At 39.2% G+C, this 14,929-nt stretch overlaps 1 protein-coding gene across 4 annotated transcripts in view; it reads left to right on the top strand.

The window, feature by feature from the left end:
- ADCY8 (adenylate cyclase 8) overlaps positions 1-14,929 on the top strand; it is a 210,137-nt gene that overhangs the window by 170,894 nt on the left and 24,314 nt on the right. For all 4 annotated transcript variants that reach the window (XM_084747915.1, XM_084747917.1, XM_084747916.1 and 1 more), the window contains one exon: positions 12,206-12,284. In XM_084747915.1, the coding sequence (XP_084604041.1) occupies positions 12,206-12,284 (79 nt within the window). The remainder of the gene's footprint in view (positions 1-12,205; positions 12,285-14,929) is intronic.

The raw sequence follows: 14,929 nt of genomic DNA, 5'->3' as shown, positions 1-14,929 counted from the left end.
ACGAGTTTCTGAGATTCTAAATCCAGTCGTCACATGAGTATAGCAAATGCTTTAACCATAAGCAATATCCTCAGCCCGAAGCACTGGGTGTATCCATTCCAGGTGCTTAGCATCTGTATCTGTGAAATCTAATGCTGTTTTTATATTTGTGTTGTTGTCATACAGCGTCGTCTTTTTAAGATCCACATGAACTGATATCTATAGATGTAGTCTATCTTGCCTGAAATCTTCCTATACTCTATAATGTCAACATATCAAAATATCTGTTATCCTTTTGCCTATTAAGAGAAACCCAGGCTCTCTAGTTTTGTCTACACATATCTCCTGGAGTTTTATGTTTAAAAAAAAACACTTGCTGAATTTTACATTAACCAATTTCACTACTTGACAACAATATCATATTGCCAAATTGCTCTCCAACATGAGTCTAACAATTTTTCTATTATAGGTAATTGCCCTGTTGCTCTTTATTCTTGCCTTTACTGTTGTCAGACCTTTGAAATCTTACTGGATTTGTGGAAGTCTTTTTATGGCACATGTAGCATGCATGTGTCTGTATAGACATGTGTGTATGTGTACCTGCACTACACACACACACACACACACACACACGCGTGCACACACACACACACACACACACACACACGTGCGCATGCACACACACTCAGACACAAATACACTTCCAGAGGAGCCCAAGCTGGCATCAGCTATTATCTTCAATCTGGCTCACCTGCTGAACACGGAGTACTCCTGTTCTGGCTAGTCTGGTTAGACAGTTTCACCCTGAGAAGCCTTGTCCCTGAGTCCCCTGTCTCTGACTCCCGGGTGCTGAGATTACAGATGCCCGACTTTTACCCAGCCTTTTTTACGTAGGTTCTAGGGACCCCAACTCTTGTCCTTGTGCCTGTGTGAAAAGCACTTCACCCACTGAGTCACCTCCCAAACCTGTGCTTTACATCCCTGTTTTCACTTACAGTTCTCTACATATAAGTTGGTCTGTGCAGAGTTCCCTTAGTCATTGTCCATTGCCTTTAACTACGAGGTCATACAAACTATTTGCCAATTTCCCAAGGAACTGGCCACATTTTTCCTTCTGAATTTACAAGATTTTGCATCACCTTTAATTGATTAGCAAGTTATATCTGTTCATGTTGAACAACATGCTTTTATAGATTATGTTTTATAGAAAAGCCAAAAAGAGCTAATTAACATGCACATGCATGACCTAACACTTATTTCTGTAGTGGGGGCACTTAAAAGTCCACTCAGCACATTTCCAATCACTATATACACAACACACAATATACTGTACTGACTGTAATCACCATGGTGTGCAATAGACCTTGATTTTATCCCTCTGGCCCATCAAAAAATTTACATCATTTCACCAAAACTTTGCAATACCCTTTCCCAGACCTGGTAAATGCCATGCTACCCTCCACTTCTGTCAAGTTCAACAATTTCAGACTCTACATCTAACTGAGAGCATGCAGTCTTCCTGTGCCTGCCTTGATTCATACAAGTTTGTCTGTATTGCAACAAATGACGATTTTTCTTCTGTTTAAAGGTCAAAGACCAATCTTTTATATATGTGTATCTATTAGCCATAAAAAAAATGTATGGAAAGAACCAGGGAAAGTTGAAGCTGGCAAAATCTAGGCACCATGTGTCTGTCACTGGAACAGATCCACTCTAACCTAAGTAGCAATCTATTTGATGTCTGTCTGCAATCAGAGGGCCCAATGCTTCAATGCTGTGCTGTCACCATCTTTAAAAGCTTAGTACATTCAATAAAGAGCTCCTTTCATTTTTATTTTGAGCAGTCATGGTAGAGGTGAGAAGCCAAAAGCCAAGGAATATTCCATATAAACTTAACCTTCTTTCCAGTCTGTCTACTTGCTTTAACACACACTACACTTCCTGATGAGAGCTTTGGATAGGCCCAGAAGATTCCCTATGAATAAGATACAATTTAGTCTCTTCAGTAACTTAAAGGAAAATGATTGTAAGTAGATGTGTACAGAAGAGATGTATACAGGAGGGTATCATAGCTAAGTAGGAGAAACTATGAAAATTTTAGCTGATAACCGTACTTCACTGTGCACTAGAAATAGAAATAACAAGACACTATTTGGACAGGCATTATTATTGCTTTCCTGTTTTTGATTCTTTGATAGAATTTCCCAAGTGATAAGTGAATGTTAATATGCATGAACATATAAAGTCTCAAGATACTTTAGGGGAAATCAGTTTTATGAGGCTCGAATTATTAATTGTTTATCTTAGTGTCTGAGCTGTTGGCATTCTGCTCAGGAAGTTGTCTCTTGTGACAATATATTCAATGCTCTTCCCCACTTTCTCTTCCATTAAAGTTAGTGTATCTGGTTTTCTTGTTTAGGTATTTGATCCACTTGAGTTACACCAAGATTCTTTATACTATTTGTGACTATTGTAAAGGGTGTTCTTTCTGTAATTTCTTTTTCAGCCCATTTATTAGGTATATATAAAAAAAAAAGGGCTACTGATTTTTTTCTTTCTTTTTTTTTTTTTTTTTTGCTACTGATTTTTAAGTTTGTTTACTATCCAGCCACTTTGCTGAAGATGTTTATTACCTGTAAGAGATCTCTGGTAGAATTTTTGATAGTATACTTATGTACACTATCTGTAAATGTATATCATCTGCAAATACCAATACTTCGACTCCTTTCTTTCCATTTTGTATCCCCTTGATCTGCTTTAGCTATTTTATTGCTCTAGGAAGAACTTCAAGTATGATACTGAATAGGCAAAGGAAAGAGCAGGCAGCTTTTTCTTGTCCCTGATTTTAGTGGAATTGTTTTACTTTTCTCTCCATTTAATCTGATGTTGGCTATTGGCCAGCAGAGCATTGCATTTATTGTGTTTAAGTATGCACCTCATATTGCTGATCTCTCTCAGCCTTCTTTCCTTCTTTCCTTCCTTCCTTCTTTCTTCCCTCATTCTTTCTTCCTTCTTTCCTCCCTCCCTCCCTTCCTTCCTTCCCTTCTTCTTTTCTTTCTTTCTTTCTTTCTCATTTATTTAATCACTTTAGAACCTGATCCCAGCCCCCTCCCTTCTTTGTTCCCATTTCACCCTCATGCTCCCTTCCCCCCATTACAACTCTCTCCTTCTTCTCAGAGAAGGGGAGGACCCCCAGGGGTATCAACATATCCTGGTATCTCAAATTGCAGCAGAACTAAAGTTATCTTCTTCCATTGAGGACAGACAAAGCAGCCTAGCAAAGGGAAAGGTATCCAAAGGGAGCCATCAGAGTCAGAGACAGCCCCTAATATCATTGTCAGGTGAACAGCATATAGGCCAAGCTACACATCCGCTACATATGTTTATGGAGTCTAAGTCCAGCTCCTGAATGTTCTTTGTTGTTGGTTCAACCTCTGTGAGCCCCCATGGACCCAGGTTAGTTTACTCTATAGGTCTTCTTGTGGTGTCCTTGACCCGTGCATCTCACTCTATCCTTCCTCCCATTCTTCCATAAGATGCCCTGAGCTTCATCTATTGTTTGGCTGTGGGTCTGAGACTCTGCATCTGTTTCCATCAGCTGCTTGATGAAGCCTCTCAAAAGACAGTTATGCTAGTATATAATCTGCAAGCATAGCAGAATATCATTAATAGTACGGAGGTTGGATCTCTCCCATGGGGGTGAGTGAGTCCCTAGTTGGGCTAGCCATTGGTTTGCCTTTCCTTCAATCTCTACATCTTTATCTCTACACTTCTTGTAAGCAAGAATAATTTTGGTTTGTAGGTTTTATGGGTGTGTTGAGGTCTTCCTCCCTCCACTGGAAGTCTACCTCACTACAGGAGGTGGTGACTTCAGGTTCCTTAACCCCTGCTGCTAAGAGTTTCAGCTAGGGTCACCCTCATAGACAACTGGGAGCCTCCTCTGTCCAAGAGATGCCTCCCCACTTATTTACATTCTTTCTCTTTGTCTTCCCCCTATTTTCCACCCTCTCCCCACCTCTGGAATTTTCACATGAATGGGTGTTGGATTTTGTCAAAGACTTTTTCAGCATCTAATGAGATAATCATAGGGGTTTTTCTTTCAGTTAGTTTATATGGTGGATTATGTTGATAGATTTTTGTATGTTGAACCATCCCTCCATCCCTGGGATGAAGCCTACTGGATCATGAAGGATGAAGTTTTTGATGTGTTCTTTAATCCTTTTGTGAGTATTTTTGCAACAGTGCTCATAAAGGAAATTGGTCTGAAATTCTCTTTCTTTGTTGTGTCTTTGTGTGGTTTAAGTATCAGGATGACTGTGGCCTCATAGAATGAGTTTGGCAATGTTCCTTCTGTTTCTATGTTGTGGGATAGTTTGAGGAGTATGAGTATTACTTCTTCTCTCTGAAAGTCTGGTACAATTCTGCACCGAAACCATCTGGCTCTGGGCTTTTTTAGTTGGGAGATTTTTAATGACTTCTTCTACTTCCTTAGGGGTTATAGGAATATTTAACTTGTTTACCTGATCTTGATTTAACTTTAGTAACTGGACTCTATCAAGAAAATTATCCATTTCATTTAGATTTTCCAATGTTGTGGTATGTAGACTTTTGAAGTAAGACCTAATAAGTCTATTGATTTCCTTGGTGTCTGTTGTTATGTCCCTTTTTCATTTCTGATTTTGTTGATTTGGATACTGTTTCTCTGTCATTTAGTTAGTTTGTCTACAGATTTGTCTATCTTGGTTTTTCTCAAAGAACCAGCTCTTGGTTTTATTGGTTCTTTGTATTGTTGACTTTGTTTCTAATTTATTAATTTCAGCTCTGAGTTTGATTATTTCTTGCTGTTTACTCCTCATGGGTATTTTTGCTTCTTTTATTTCTAGAGCTGCTGGGTATGCTGTTAAGTTGCTAGTATGAGATCTCTCCAATTTCTTTATGAAGGCACTTAGTGTTATGGACTTTCCTATTACACTGCTTCCATTGTGTCCCATCAGTTTGGGTATGTTGTACCTTCATTTCTTTGAATTCTAGAAAGTCTAATTTCTTTCTTTGTTCCTTCCTTGACACAGCGGTCATTGAGTAGAAAATTGTTCAGTTTTCATAAGTTTGTTTACTCCTGTTATTTTTATGTTGGTGGCTGTAGTGTGTGTGTGTGTGTGTGTGTGTGTGTGTGTGTGTGTGTGTGTAAGTATATGTATGCTTCCCTTCTTTTGGTTTTGCTGGTGTGGAGTTAATTTTCTATACTTTCTTAGTTGTAGCTAATCCTCTTGGGTTACATTCTAGTATCTTCTGTAGGGCTTGATTTGTGCATAAATAATTTTTAATTTGGTTTTGTCATGGAATATCTTGTTTTCTCCACCTATATGGGTTAAAAGTTTTTCTGGGCATAGTAGTCTGGAATGATATCTGTGGTCTCTTAGAGTCTGCAAGACATGTGCCCAAACCCTTGTGACTTTTAGAGTCTCTGTTGAGAAGTCAGGTGTAATTTTGATAGGTCTGCCTTCATATGTTACTTGGCCTTTTTCCCTTGCAGCTTTTCATTTTCTTTTCTTTTTTTACTTTTTTTTTCTCCTGTACATTTAATGTTTTGATTATTATGTGTAAGAAAGATTGTCTTTTCTGGTCCAATCTATTTGGTGTTTTGTAAGCTTCTTATATATTTATAGGGATCTCTTTCTTTAGGTTGGGAAATTTTTCTTCTATGATTTTGTTGAAAATATTTTCTTATCCTTGGAGCTGGGAACCATTTCCTTCTTCTATTTCTATTATTCTTAGATTTTGTCTTTTCATAGTATCATATATTTATTAGATGTTTTGTGTCAGGAACTTTTTAGATTTAACATTTTCTTTGACTGATATATCGATTTCTTCAATGGTGTCTTCTATGCCTCAGATTCTTTCTTCCACCTCTTTTATTATGATGGTAATGTTTGCATCTGCAGCTCATGTTCTCTTGCCTAAATTTCCATCTCCAGGACTTCGTTGGTTTGTGTTTTCTTTATTGATTCCATTTCCTTTGTCAGATGTTGAACAGTTTTATTCATTTCCCTCACCTGTTTGATTGTAATTTCCTGTATTTCTTTAAGGGATTTATTCATTTCATTGTTAAATGCCTCTATCTTCTTTATAAGGTTGGATTTAAGGTCATCTTCATGTGCTTTGGCTGTGTTAGTATATTCAGGGCTTGCTATAGTAGGATAGCTGGCCTCTGGTGGTGCCACGTTTTATTAGCTCATATTGATTTTGTTCTTAAGCTGCCCTTTAGCCATCTGGTTGTCCCTGGTGTTGGCTGGATGTTCCTGATACTGATAGGGCTCATTGGGGTGGCAGGTAGAGCCTTGGTCCTGACAATGGAGCTCGCGGAACTGCCCACTGCTCATCTATGCTGGCTGTGCCTTGGGTGGACCTGAGCCCCACATGCCTTACTGGGAAGACAGGCAGAACCATAGGCCTGACAATGGAGCTCAAGGAACATAGCACAGCTCACTGCAACTGGATGCTCCATAGAGGGCACTGACAGGGGATTGGCATGGAGGGGATATAATCTGAAAGTTCCTGAGGCCTGGCAGGCCTCAGAAAGGCAAAACTGTGAGCCTGACAATCAAGTTAAGGGAATAGCATGTAGCTCACTTCTGCTGGCTGTACTCCAGGTGGACCCAGCAGACAGGAGATTGGTAGGGAACAGTCTAACCTGGATGCTCCTGGGTCCTGGTTGGCCTCCTCAGGAAAGCAAACAGAGCTGTGGGCCTGACAATAGACCTTAGTGAACAGCTGCTCACTTATGTTTATTGTGTACCAGGTGGACCAGGCAGGCAGGGTATTGATGGGGTGGGGATCTAGCCTGCATATTCCTGTGGCTTGGCAGGTCTCCTTGGGAAAATAGATAGAGCTGTGGGCCTCACAACAAAGCTTAGGGAACAGCACGCTGCTCACCCTCTGCTGGCTGGGCCCCTGGTGGGCCTTGTAGGCAGGGGATTGGTGAGGAGGGTGATATTCTCAGTTTCTAACGTGTGATAATTTTATATCTCTAACTGTTATTATGAGGCCATTGTCAACTTCTTTCAACTCTCAGTATGTATTCAAAATACTGTTGTTCTTTTATTTCCTTTTTTGTTTGTTTGTTTACTTGCTGCTCATTGAATTCAATTAATTTGCCCAAATGAGCATGGATAGAAAGTTATTTAAACAAGTGTAACTTGACAGTTGCTACACCACTGAGGAATATGACTCTTCCTACCTAACAACAATTAAATTCTACAGCTCTTCCTGGTAGAGAAAAGCCTATGAGCCCTTACTTCTCCAAGCTGAGATATTGATGGGCCCAGTCTTGTGTAGTCTTATACAGATAGCCTCTGCTGCTATTAATTCATGGGTTTAGCATCTAATTCATGGCCAGAAATAACTTTTCACAGCACTCTTTCCCATCTTCTTGTTCCTTCCACTCTTCTATAATGTTCCCTGAGCCCAAAATGGATTTGTATACAGGTTTCCTTTTGAGTTAAGCATGAAATCATCACTTGTTCTCAGCACTGTTACCAGCTAGGAGTCTCTTCGTTAACCATGGCCCACTAAAAACAGAATCTTTCCTGACTAAAGCTGAGAGCGGGAGGAATCTATGAGTACAAACATAAATGGCTAGAAGGCAGTTTGTCACCATGTCCACTTAGTAAAACAACAATAGAAGGTTCCCTCCAGGGCCAAAACAACAGAATGTTCCCCCATAGACCTCCCAGCCTTTAACTATTGATCAAATTTACAGTACCAGCATGAATTCCTCTTCTGAAATAGACCTAAAAATCGAATGAAAAGTGTTTGATTGCACCCATAACAATGATGACACTACTACACCGACTGGGCACATCTTGTCTGACAGTTGGTACTCTAGTTCCTGTGACTCATAGCTGTGTCAAGTGTTGATGACTTTTCTCCCCCAGCTGTCTGCATAGCACCCTTTGGCACTTTGAAAGTTACCCATGATAAGGGAAGCTTCCCGCTCCGTTCCAGATTACTGGCTCTATATCCTGCAACTAAACTCCCCATCAATAGAGTCTTGTCATCTGGTAGGAAACTGAGTAACAACAGCCTAAATTGCTTTGCGAGCCTCCCCGACCAACAACTCACATGGAGGCATCCTCAATCTGGCACGACAACTTTTATTTCATGACCTACAACTCCTGGAAGCCGCACTATCTATCCATACAGAGTACCTCCCTTCAATTTGATTTTTAATTATATGCTTTAATTATCTCACACAATAGTGGGATTCCATATGGGTTTTTTAGACATCCTTACTCTTGCTTAACCTACTGAAACCCCTCATCTCTGCCATCCACCTACATCCCCTCTTAAACCTTTTGACAACTCATATTCTCCCACTCTGCTTTATCCTGGGTGTTCTACTATCCCTCTCCAGCAATGCCTTTCCACATCACTCATCCTTCCTGGCCTCAACAGGCACTTCAAATTAAGCACAGAAATCTAGCACTTCAAAGCTACATTCTCCACAGTTGAGTGGAGAGTGGGGTCTGACTTTCACACGTACTCTGGTGCCTCATATTCGACCATGTCCCTGAATGGGGAGACCTGGCGGCACTCAGAGGAAAGATAGCAGGCTACCAAGAAGAGACTTGATACCCTATGAGCATATACAGGGGGAGGAGGTCCCCCTCAGTCACAGTCATAGGGGAGGGGAGTAAGGGGAAAATGGGAGTGAGGGAGGAATGGGAGGATACAAGGGAGAGGATAACCACTGAGATGTGATATGAATAAATTAATAAAATAAAAGATTCTCATATAAACAATAACATGAAATGTTTTTATTTCTGACTCTGGGTTACCTCCCTCAGTATATTTTCCAGTTCCAACCATTTTCCTGCAGATTTCATTTTTATTTGGTGCTAAACAAAATTCTGTTATAGGTATATACCACATTTTTATTATCCACTTATGAGTTGATGGGCATCCAGGCTGATTCTATTTTTTTTAGCTATTGTGAGTCGGCTATTGGTGAGCATGGCTGTGCCTATATCTCTGTAGTCAGTTAGCATCATCCAAATTGTTGACATGAGAGAGTAAGAAGTATATATAAAGTGGCTGCTTCAGATATGATACAAATCTTTCACCAGTAAAGTCTTATTACACCAGTAATAAGGCACCAGAATAAACATAAATTTAATTGGGATGGTTTATTTGGAGTTTTGTGGAGGAAAACAGAAACTAATAAATACAAATTTGGAGGTGGATTGTCATATTGAAAACCCAGTACTTTGTACCTGAAATCTGAGTTCTTGTCCTGGGAATGACTCAAGTGAATATATGACCTTGAGCCATTGACCTCTTCCCTATAGTCTTTAGTCTCTTATAAAATAAAAGCCTTTCAAGAGGTATTATATTACACGTGATACATGTACTACAGAGTAAACTGGATTTGCAAAATGAATTGTAATATATTTAATTACATAAGCCTATTATTGTTCTTTATATTAAATGCAAAATTATCTTATAAAACAATATGAGCATTTAGCCTTAAATTTATAGAAACATTTTTGCAAAGAGGATATATAAATGACATTTAACAAATTTTAAAATAATCATAGTTTTTTTCTGGATAGTTAGCTGCCTTTTTCAGTTTCCAGATTCACTACAATTAGCATAAATGCTTTATTATTGAGTCATACTAACATTAAATATTAATTTTTATGATACAGCAGATTAAATTATCCCTAAACATTATAGTTGCCCTGTGTATTTCATTACTCTGCATGTGTTTTCAATTAATAATGTCCCTTTACCATGGAGATGATAGTATTACTTCAGAAATTTTATTAATATAAATCACTATCTCAAAAGTCCCTTGAATTAAGGCTATGAACCATAGTACTAGGCAAATCTCCACAATATAGGACATACTTCAGCCATTTACTCTCCTTATGTTTTTTCCAAAAATCATGGGAGGTACAAGTAAAACTTCTGAATTCAAATAAAAATTCTTTGTGGCTTTTTCTCAACATGATTGGGTTACTATTCATATACTTTGGTCCCTACACAAGATATTTTTATTGTAAAATACAGCTAAACATTCAAAAATTGTTCATCGTTTTCTTTCATTTTTTTTCTTCTGAGTCTGGTCTAGCTGTGTCTCTATTTTTGGTCAATCACTGTTTTCTGAAATGATTCAAGAAGTATTCAGTTGTCTCTTAAAAATGTGTTTCAAATGATGAATTTCTGGGCTTAAAATAAGTTTTATGTATCACAAAGAAGAGGATATATGAAGTGCCAGGCAGTGCAGGAGTCTGGGGCAGATTGACAGAATCCAGGGAGAAGTTCTAAACATAGGACATCTTTCATTCAAATGAAGTAAAGTGAGCAAATGATTCTTCAAAGCAACACAGTCACAGACAAGATTATGTGTCACTGAGTCAGGAGGGGAATGTATGAGCCAGGACTCATGCCAAGCACCTCACCACCATTTTTCATTTCATCCTCACACTTAAGGAGGTAAAACACTGTGGAGTCGTTCTCCATAGATGAACGAATTGAGGCTCAGAGATATCAAGTGGCTTGTTCAAGGTCGAATAACTGTTCAAAAACAGAGCTGCAGTAGGAATTTGGATAGCCTTCAAAGTTCATGTATTTAATATTTTTTCTCAGAAGCTCATAAGCATCAAAAATCAGAGAAGTAAGTGACAGGAGAGAGAGAGAGAGAGAGAGAGAGAGAGAGAGAGAGAGAGAGAGAGAGAGAGAGAGAACTATGTCTATCTCCTCAAAATAAGGACAATAGTATAGAATGGGTGGGTGGGTGAGTGAATGGATGGAGGGAAGGAAGGAAGGAAGGAAGGAAGGAAGGAAGGAAGGAAGGATATATGAGTGGATGGATAGATAGATATATAGGTAGGTAGATGGATGGTTGGATGGATGGATGGATGGATGGATTGATGAATGGTACATATATAGGTGGATGGATAGATGGATACATAGGTAGGTGGATGGATAAATGGATTGATGAATGGATGAGTATATAGGTGGATGGATGTTGGATGGATCAATCTCTACCTCAATACATGGCTTACAGCCCAATCCTCTTTACCCTAGCACTCTTGCTGCATGGTTCTGACAAATTCAAGAAGTGTCAAAATGTCCCTTACTGAGTCTTCACATGGCCTCAAATATGACATATGATACTTGCTTATTAACCAGAGGCCAGAGATGTGTAAATACCAAGCTAAATTATATAGCTCAAATCTACAACCAACCTTCTTAAGTATTTCCTGGATATCCTGGCTCAGTTAGTTATCCTTCCTTTTCAGAGAGTATCAGAGCAATAAGGATATACCCACCCTAATTGCAAATTTGTCTATATATTTTATTTTGTCTCTAGTGAATTATTTGAGATCAGGAACAATGTGTCTTCTTCATTTCTGTATCCCAGTGTATGCTGGGATACAATAGATGCTCAGTCATGATGTGTTTCTCTAGAAATATAGCTAAGAACAATAAAATCTACTGTTAGCAGATTGGCATAAAAATACCAGAGCCTTCATTAAAAAACATAAAAAATAGAAGACAGCACCCCCCTACTCAAAGAACTGATATGGGGATTAAAATAATTGATAGAAGAATTAAAAATATACAGCTCATAGACTTTGCTGCTGCTTTTGCTGTAGCTGCTGTTGGTATTGGTGTTTTGAGACAGGATTTCTTCGTGTAGCCTTGGATGTCTTGGACACTCCTTGTAGAACAGGTTGGCCTTGAACTCACAGAGATTTGCCTGCCTCTTGCTGGGGTTAAAGGCATGCACCACCACATCTGAAAAACACTGGCTTCTTAAGTAATTCAATGCCTTTTTTTTTTAATGAATGAATGAATTCCTGCATTCACAGGGTATTTCTGATAGGAAGGTATTAAAACTCTTTGAAATGTAGAAAAATCACTATGCAAGTGGAGGTTATTATGTGTTAATATTGATGTAATCATTTTGTCTAGAAAGCCCTAGATTTTCTTTTACCAACTATGCCATATATGGCCTCATAGGTTTGGTGGTCTCTTGTTTTCAGAATGAGGTAACATGCAAACTCTTATAGCAGTCTATATTACATGTTGGGTGTTCGGAAAAAATACTCATTTCTTCTCGTCACACTGCATTTTGAATCTGTTTCTTCATGCTTGCCCCTGAAATCCATCCCTGGTTGCTAGTTACCATGCCATTCTTCCTTTACTTTTTCCACAGAGATTTCCTGGGGACCAAGGAGGCATCATTGCTGCTGATGGCCATGTTTCTTCTTGCTGTGTTCTACCATGGACAGCAGGTAATGCCACGTTTTCCTCCACCTATCCACCATTACCTAGCATTTCCTGTTGCCATAAAACTATCCTGCTAGGCCTCACTATTCTTGAAGCAAGCAACTCCTATAAGTCTTAATAAACTGATTCCTAATAAAACTGCCTAATAAAAATCCACGCTGGGGACAATGACTTGATAAACAGTGTGTTTTCAAAGGCCTCTGGGTCCCTCTGTTTCAAAACATCATCATCCTAATTTTAAAAAAAGCTTTTAATTTCTGGCTAAGACAAAGTGGTGTCGTTCCCAATTCCAAGGTCTAGATGTGAGTTTTACTAGAGATTGTGTGTGTTGCTGCAGGGAAACAGTCAGGTTGAGGATCCACTGACTCACAGTTCTAGCTCAACTCCTGTCAGCGGTACGCAGCCTCAGCCTTATCTCCCTGTGGCACAATCTCCTCAACTTGAGAATAAGATAGTAATGCATAAATAGATTGTTTTGAGGGAACAGTTGATCATATTTCCCACAGCTTTTTTGTTCTGTCACATGTATGAACAGACAATTTACATTAGTCACTTTTCTAAGAGTTGTAACCAAGTACCTAACAAGCAAATTAAGGAAGGAAAGATTTATCTTGGCTCACAGTTTAAAAGGGGACTCAATGCATCGCAGCAAGAAAGCCATGACAACAGGTCATATTGCCCCAATCTGAAAGCAGAGAATGAACAGGAAGTCATACCAGGAGATCAAAATTCAAGGTCTGACCCCAGTTGCCTATTCATCCCGCAAGATTCCATCAACCTTTTAGGCACCGTCAATGTCAATTGTCCATCACAGGTTCATGAATTCAAACACTCAGTTTGACAACTCCCATTCAAACCACACAGCACAGGAAGAGCCTCATTACTGTTTTGTTCTGAGTAAACAGGATGCCTGCCATGTTGATTCGACTCACTATGTGCCCCTATTATTTATTAGGATGTGGAATATAAAACTCCATTCCTGCATCTCTTAGAAGAGGGTATACCATAAACCATGCAGAGGTCTTATATGTAGAGGATGCTTAGCCAAGGTCATAAATAACACAGAGGTGTTACATGCATAGTATGCTTCCCCCAGGTATTCACAAGAGGAAATTACCTTCCTAGGAGCATTCTGGTAGGCTTCATGTAACAGACCTTGCCTAGTGTGTTTCTCCCAGGGAAGACAATTTCTCTGGCTTCCAGCCTTCCTTAGTTGTCTGTGGTTCTTAGTGTACGGTTGAGGTCTCATGGACTTTCCCCGTCCATTTTAGCAGGTCTACAATGAGGAACGAAAAAAAAAAAAAAAGAAAATTATATGTTATAATCTCAAAAACAAGAGAAGCAATAAAAAATAAAAATGTATAGGACTTCTCTAGGCATGCTGCAACCCATTAAAATAATTTCCTGGAGAGATTTTCACTCTTCTACAGAAACCAAGTGCTGCGAGCCTTGCTGCTTGCTCTTGGTCCATCTTTCTTTTGTTCATGTTCACATCAAATAAGCAAGGACAAAGAGAGAGCAAATTGAGAAAAATGTTAGCCAGAACAGAAATAGAGACATATCCCTGGGAAATCACCATGGAAACCCCAGGAAAGCAGGGATGAAGCAATTAAAAAGACCCAAGAATTCAGAGATATATACATGAAGCTAGTTGTAATAAGTTGGGGGTGGTGTGGAAAGTGTAGTCAAGAAGAGAATGAGTAGTGTAAACCCTTGGTAAGTAGAGGGAGTGGGGTTTGCCTGCTACGTTTCTGCTGCACATTTCACTCTCCTCACTTAATCCTATCAATAAGCCAGAATGGGAGTTTCTGTCTTGCCCATTTTACAGATGAAGCAGTCAAGCAACAGACTTGAGCACTAGGACAAAAATTCAATCCTGTCCTTCACCAAAGCTCCTCCCCCTCCTTCACCTGCCTCGAACACAGCAAAGACTTTTTTTCCATACCAATTCTGGCCAGAGGCGCGCACAATTCCACAGTGTGGTTTTTATTTATTTTTTTTTTTAATGTCTCATTGAATGTTTGACGCAGCGGTAAGGTAAATGAGAAAGTCCAGCCGTTTCCAGAATTGCTATTCTTAGGTCCCTCTGGCTGTCTCTGAGCACAAGTGTCCTGATCTCTAGGTCTGCATGGCTTCCATTAATAGAGGAGACCTTCTTAGTCTGATATATGAATTGTAACAAATCATCACCCATTCCCTTTCAAGACAGGATTAACTGAAGCTATCCTACAGGAATACTGTATGTATATTCCATCTTGAGATTTTTAACTGAGTTGCAAGAAATTCCCCACACATAGAAGACAGAACACACTCAGAAGGAGAGTCCCCATGAATTACCATATTCCCTGTCGGGGCCTTCTTCTTCACGTGGTAATCTTTTACCATACTGACTCAATATATCCTATTCTGCATCTGCCCTGGGAGAGCAGAAAGCCTAATGGTTATAGTTAACAGATGGCAGATAAGGTAAGAGTATAGAAATGCTTTTTAATAGCCTGGTAGTTTGTGACATTTGCTACTTTTCATTTTCTTTCTAATTTTTAAAGATCTTTAAAATTGTATAATTGCCCCATAACTATAAGATCTGGGTAGGTATAGGCATAGGTATAAATATAGTCTGGCAATCAAATCTTGGCTCCACCGGTAAAAT

Source organism: Acomys minous (assembly GCF_964271855.1).
Source record: "Acomys minous genome assembly, chromosome: 12".
NCBI lineage: Eukaryota > Metazoa > Chordata > Mammalia > Rodentia > Muridae > Acomys > Acomys minous.
The sequence above is the reverse complement of the archived record's forward strand: the minus strand, read 5'-3'. Positions and strand labels throughout refer to the sequence as shown.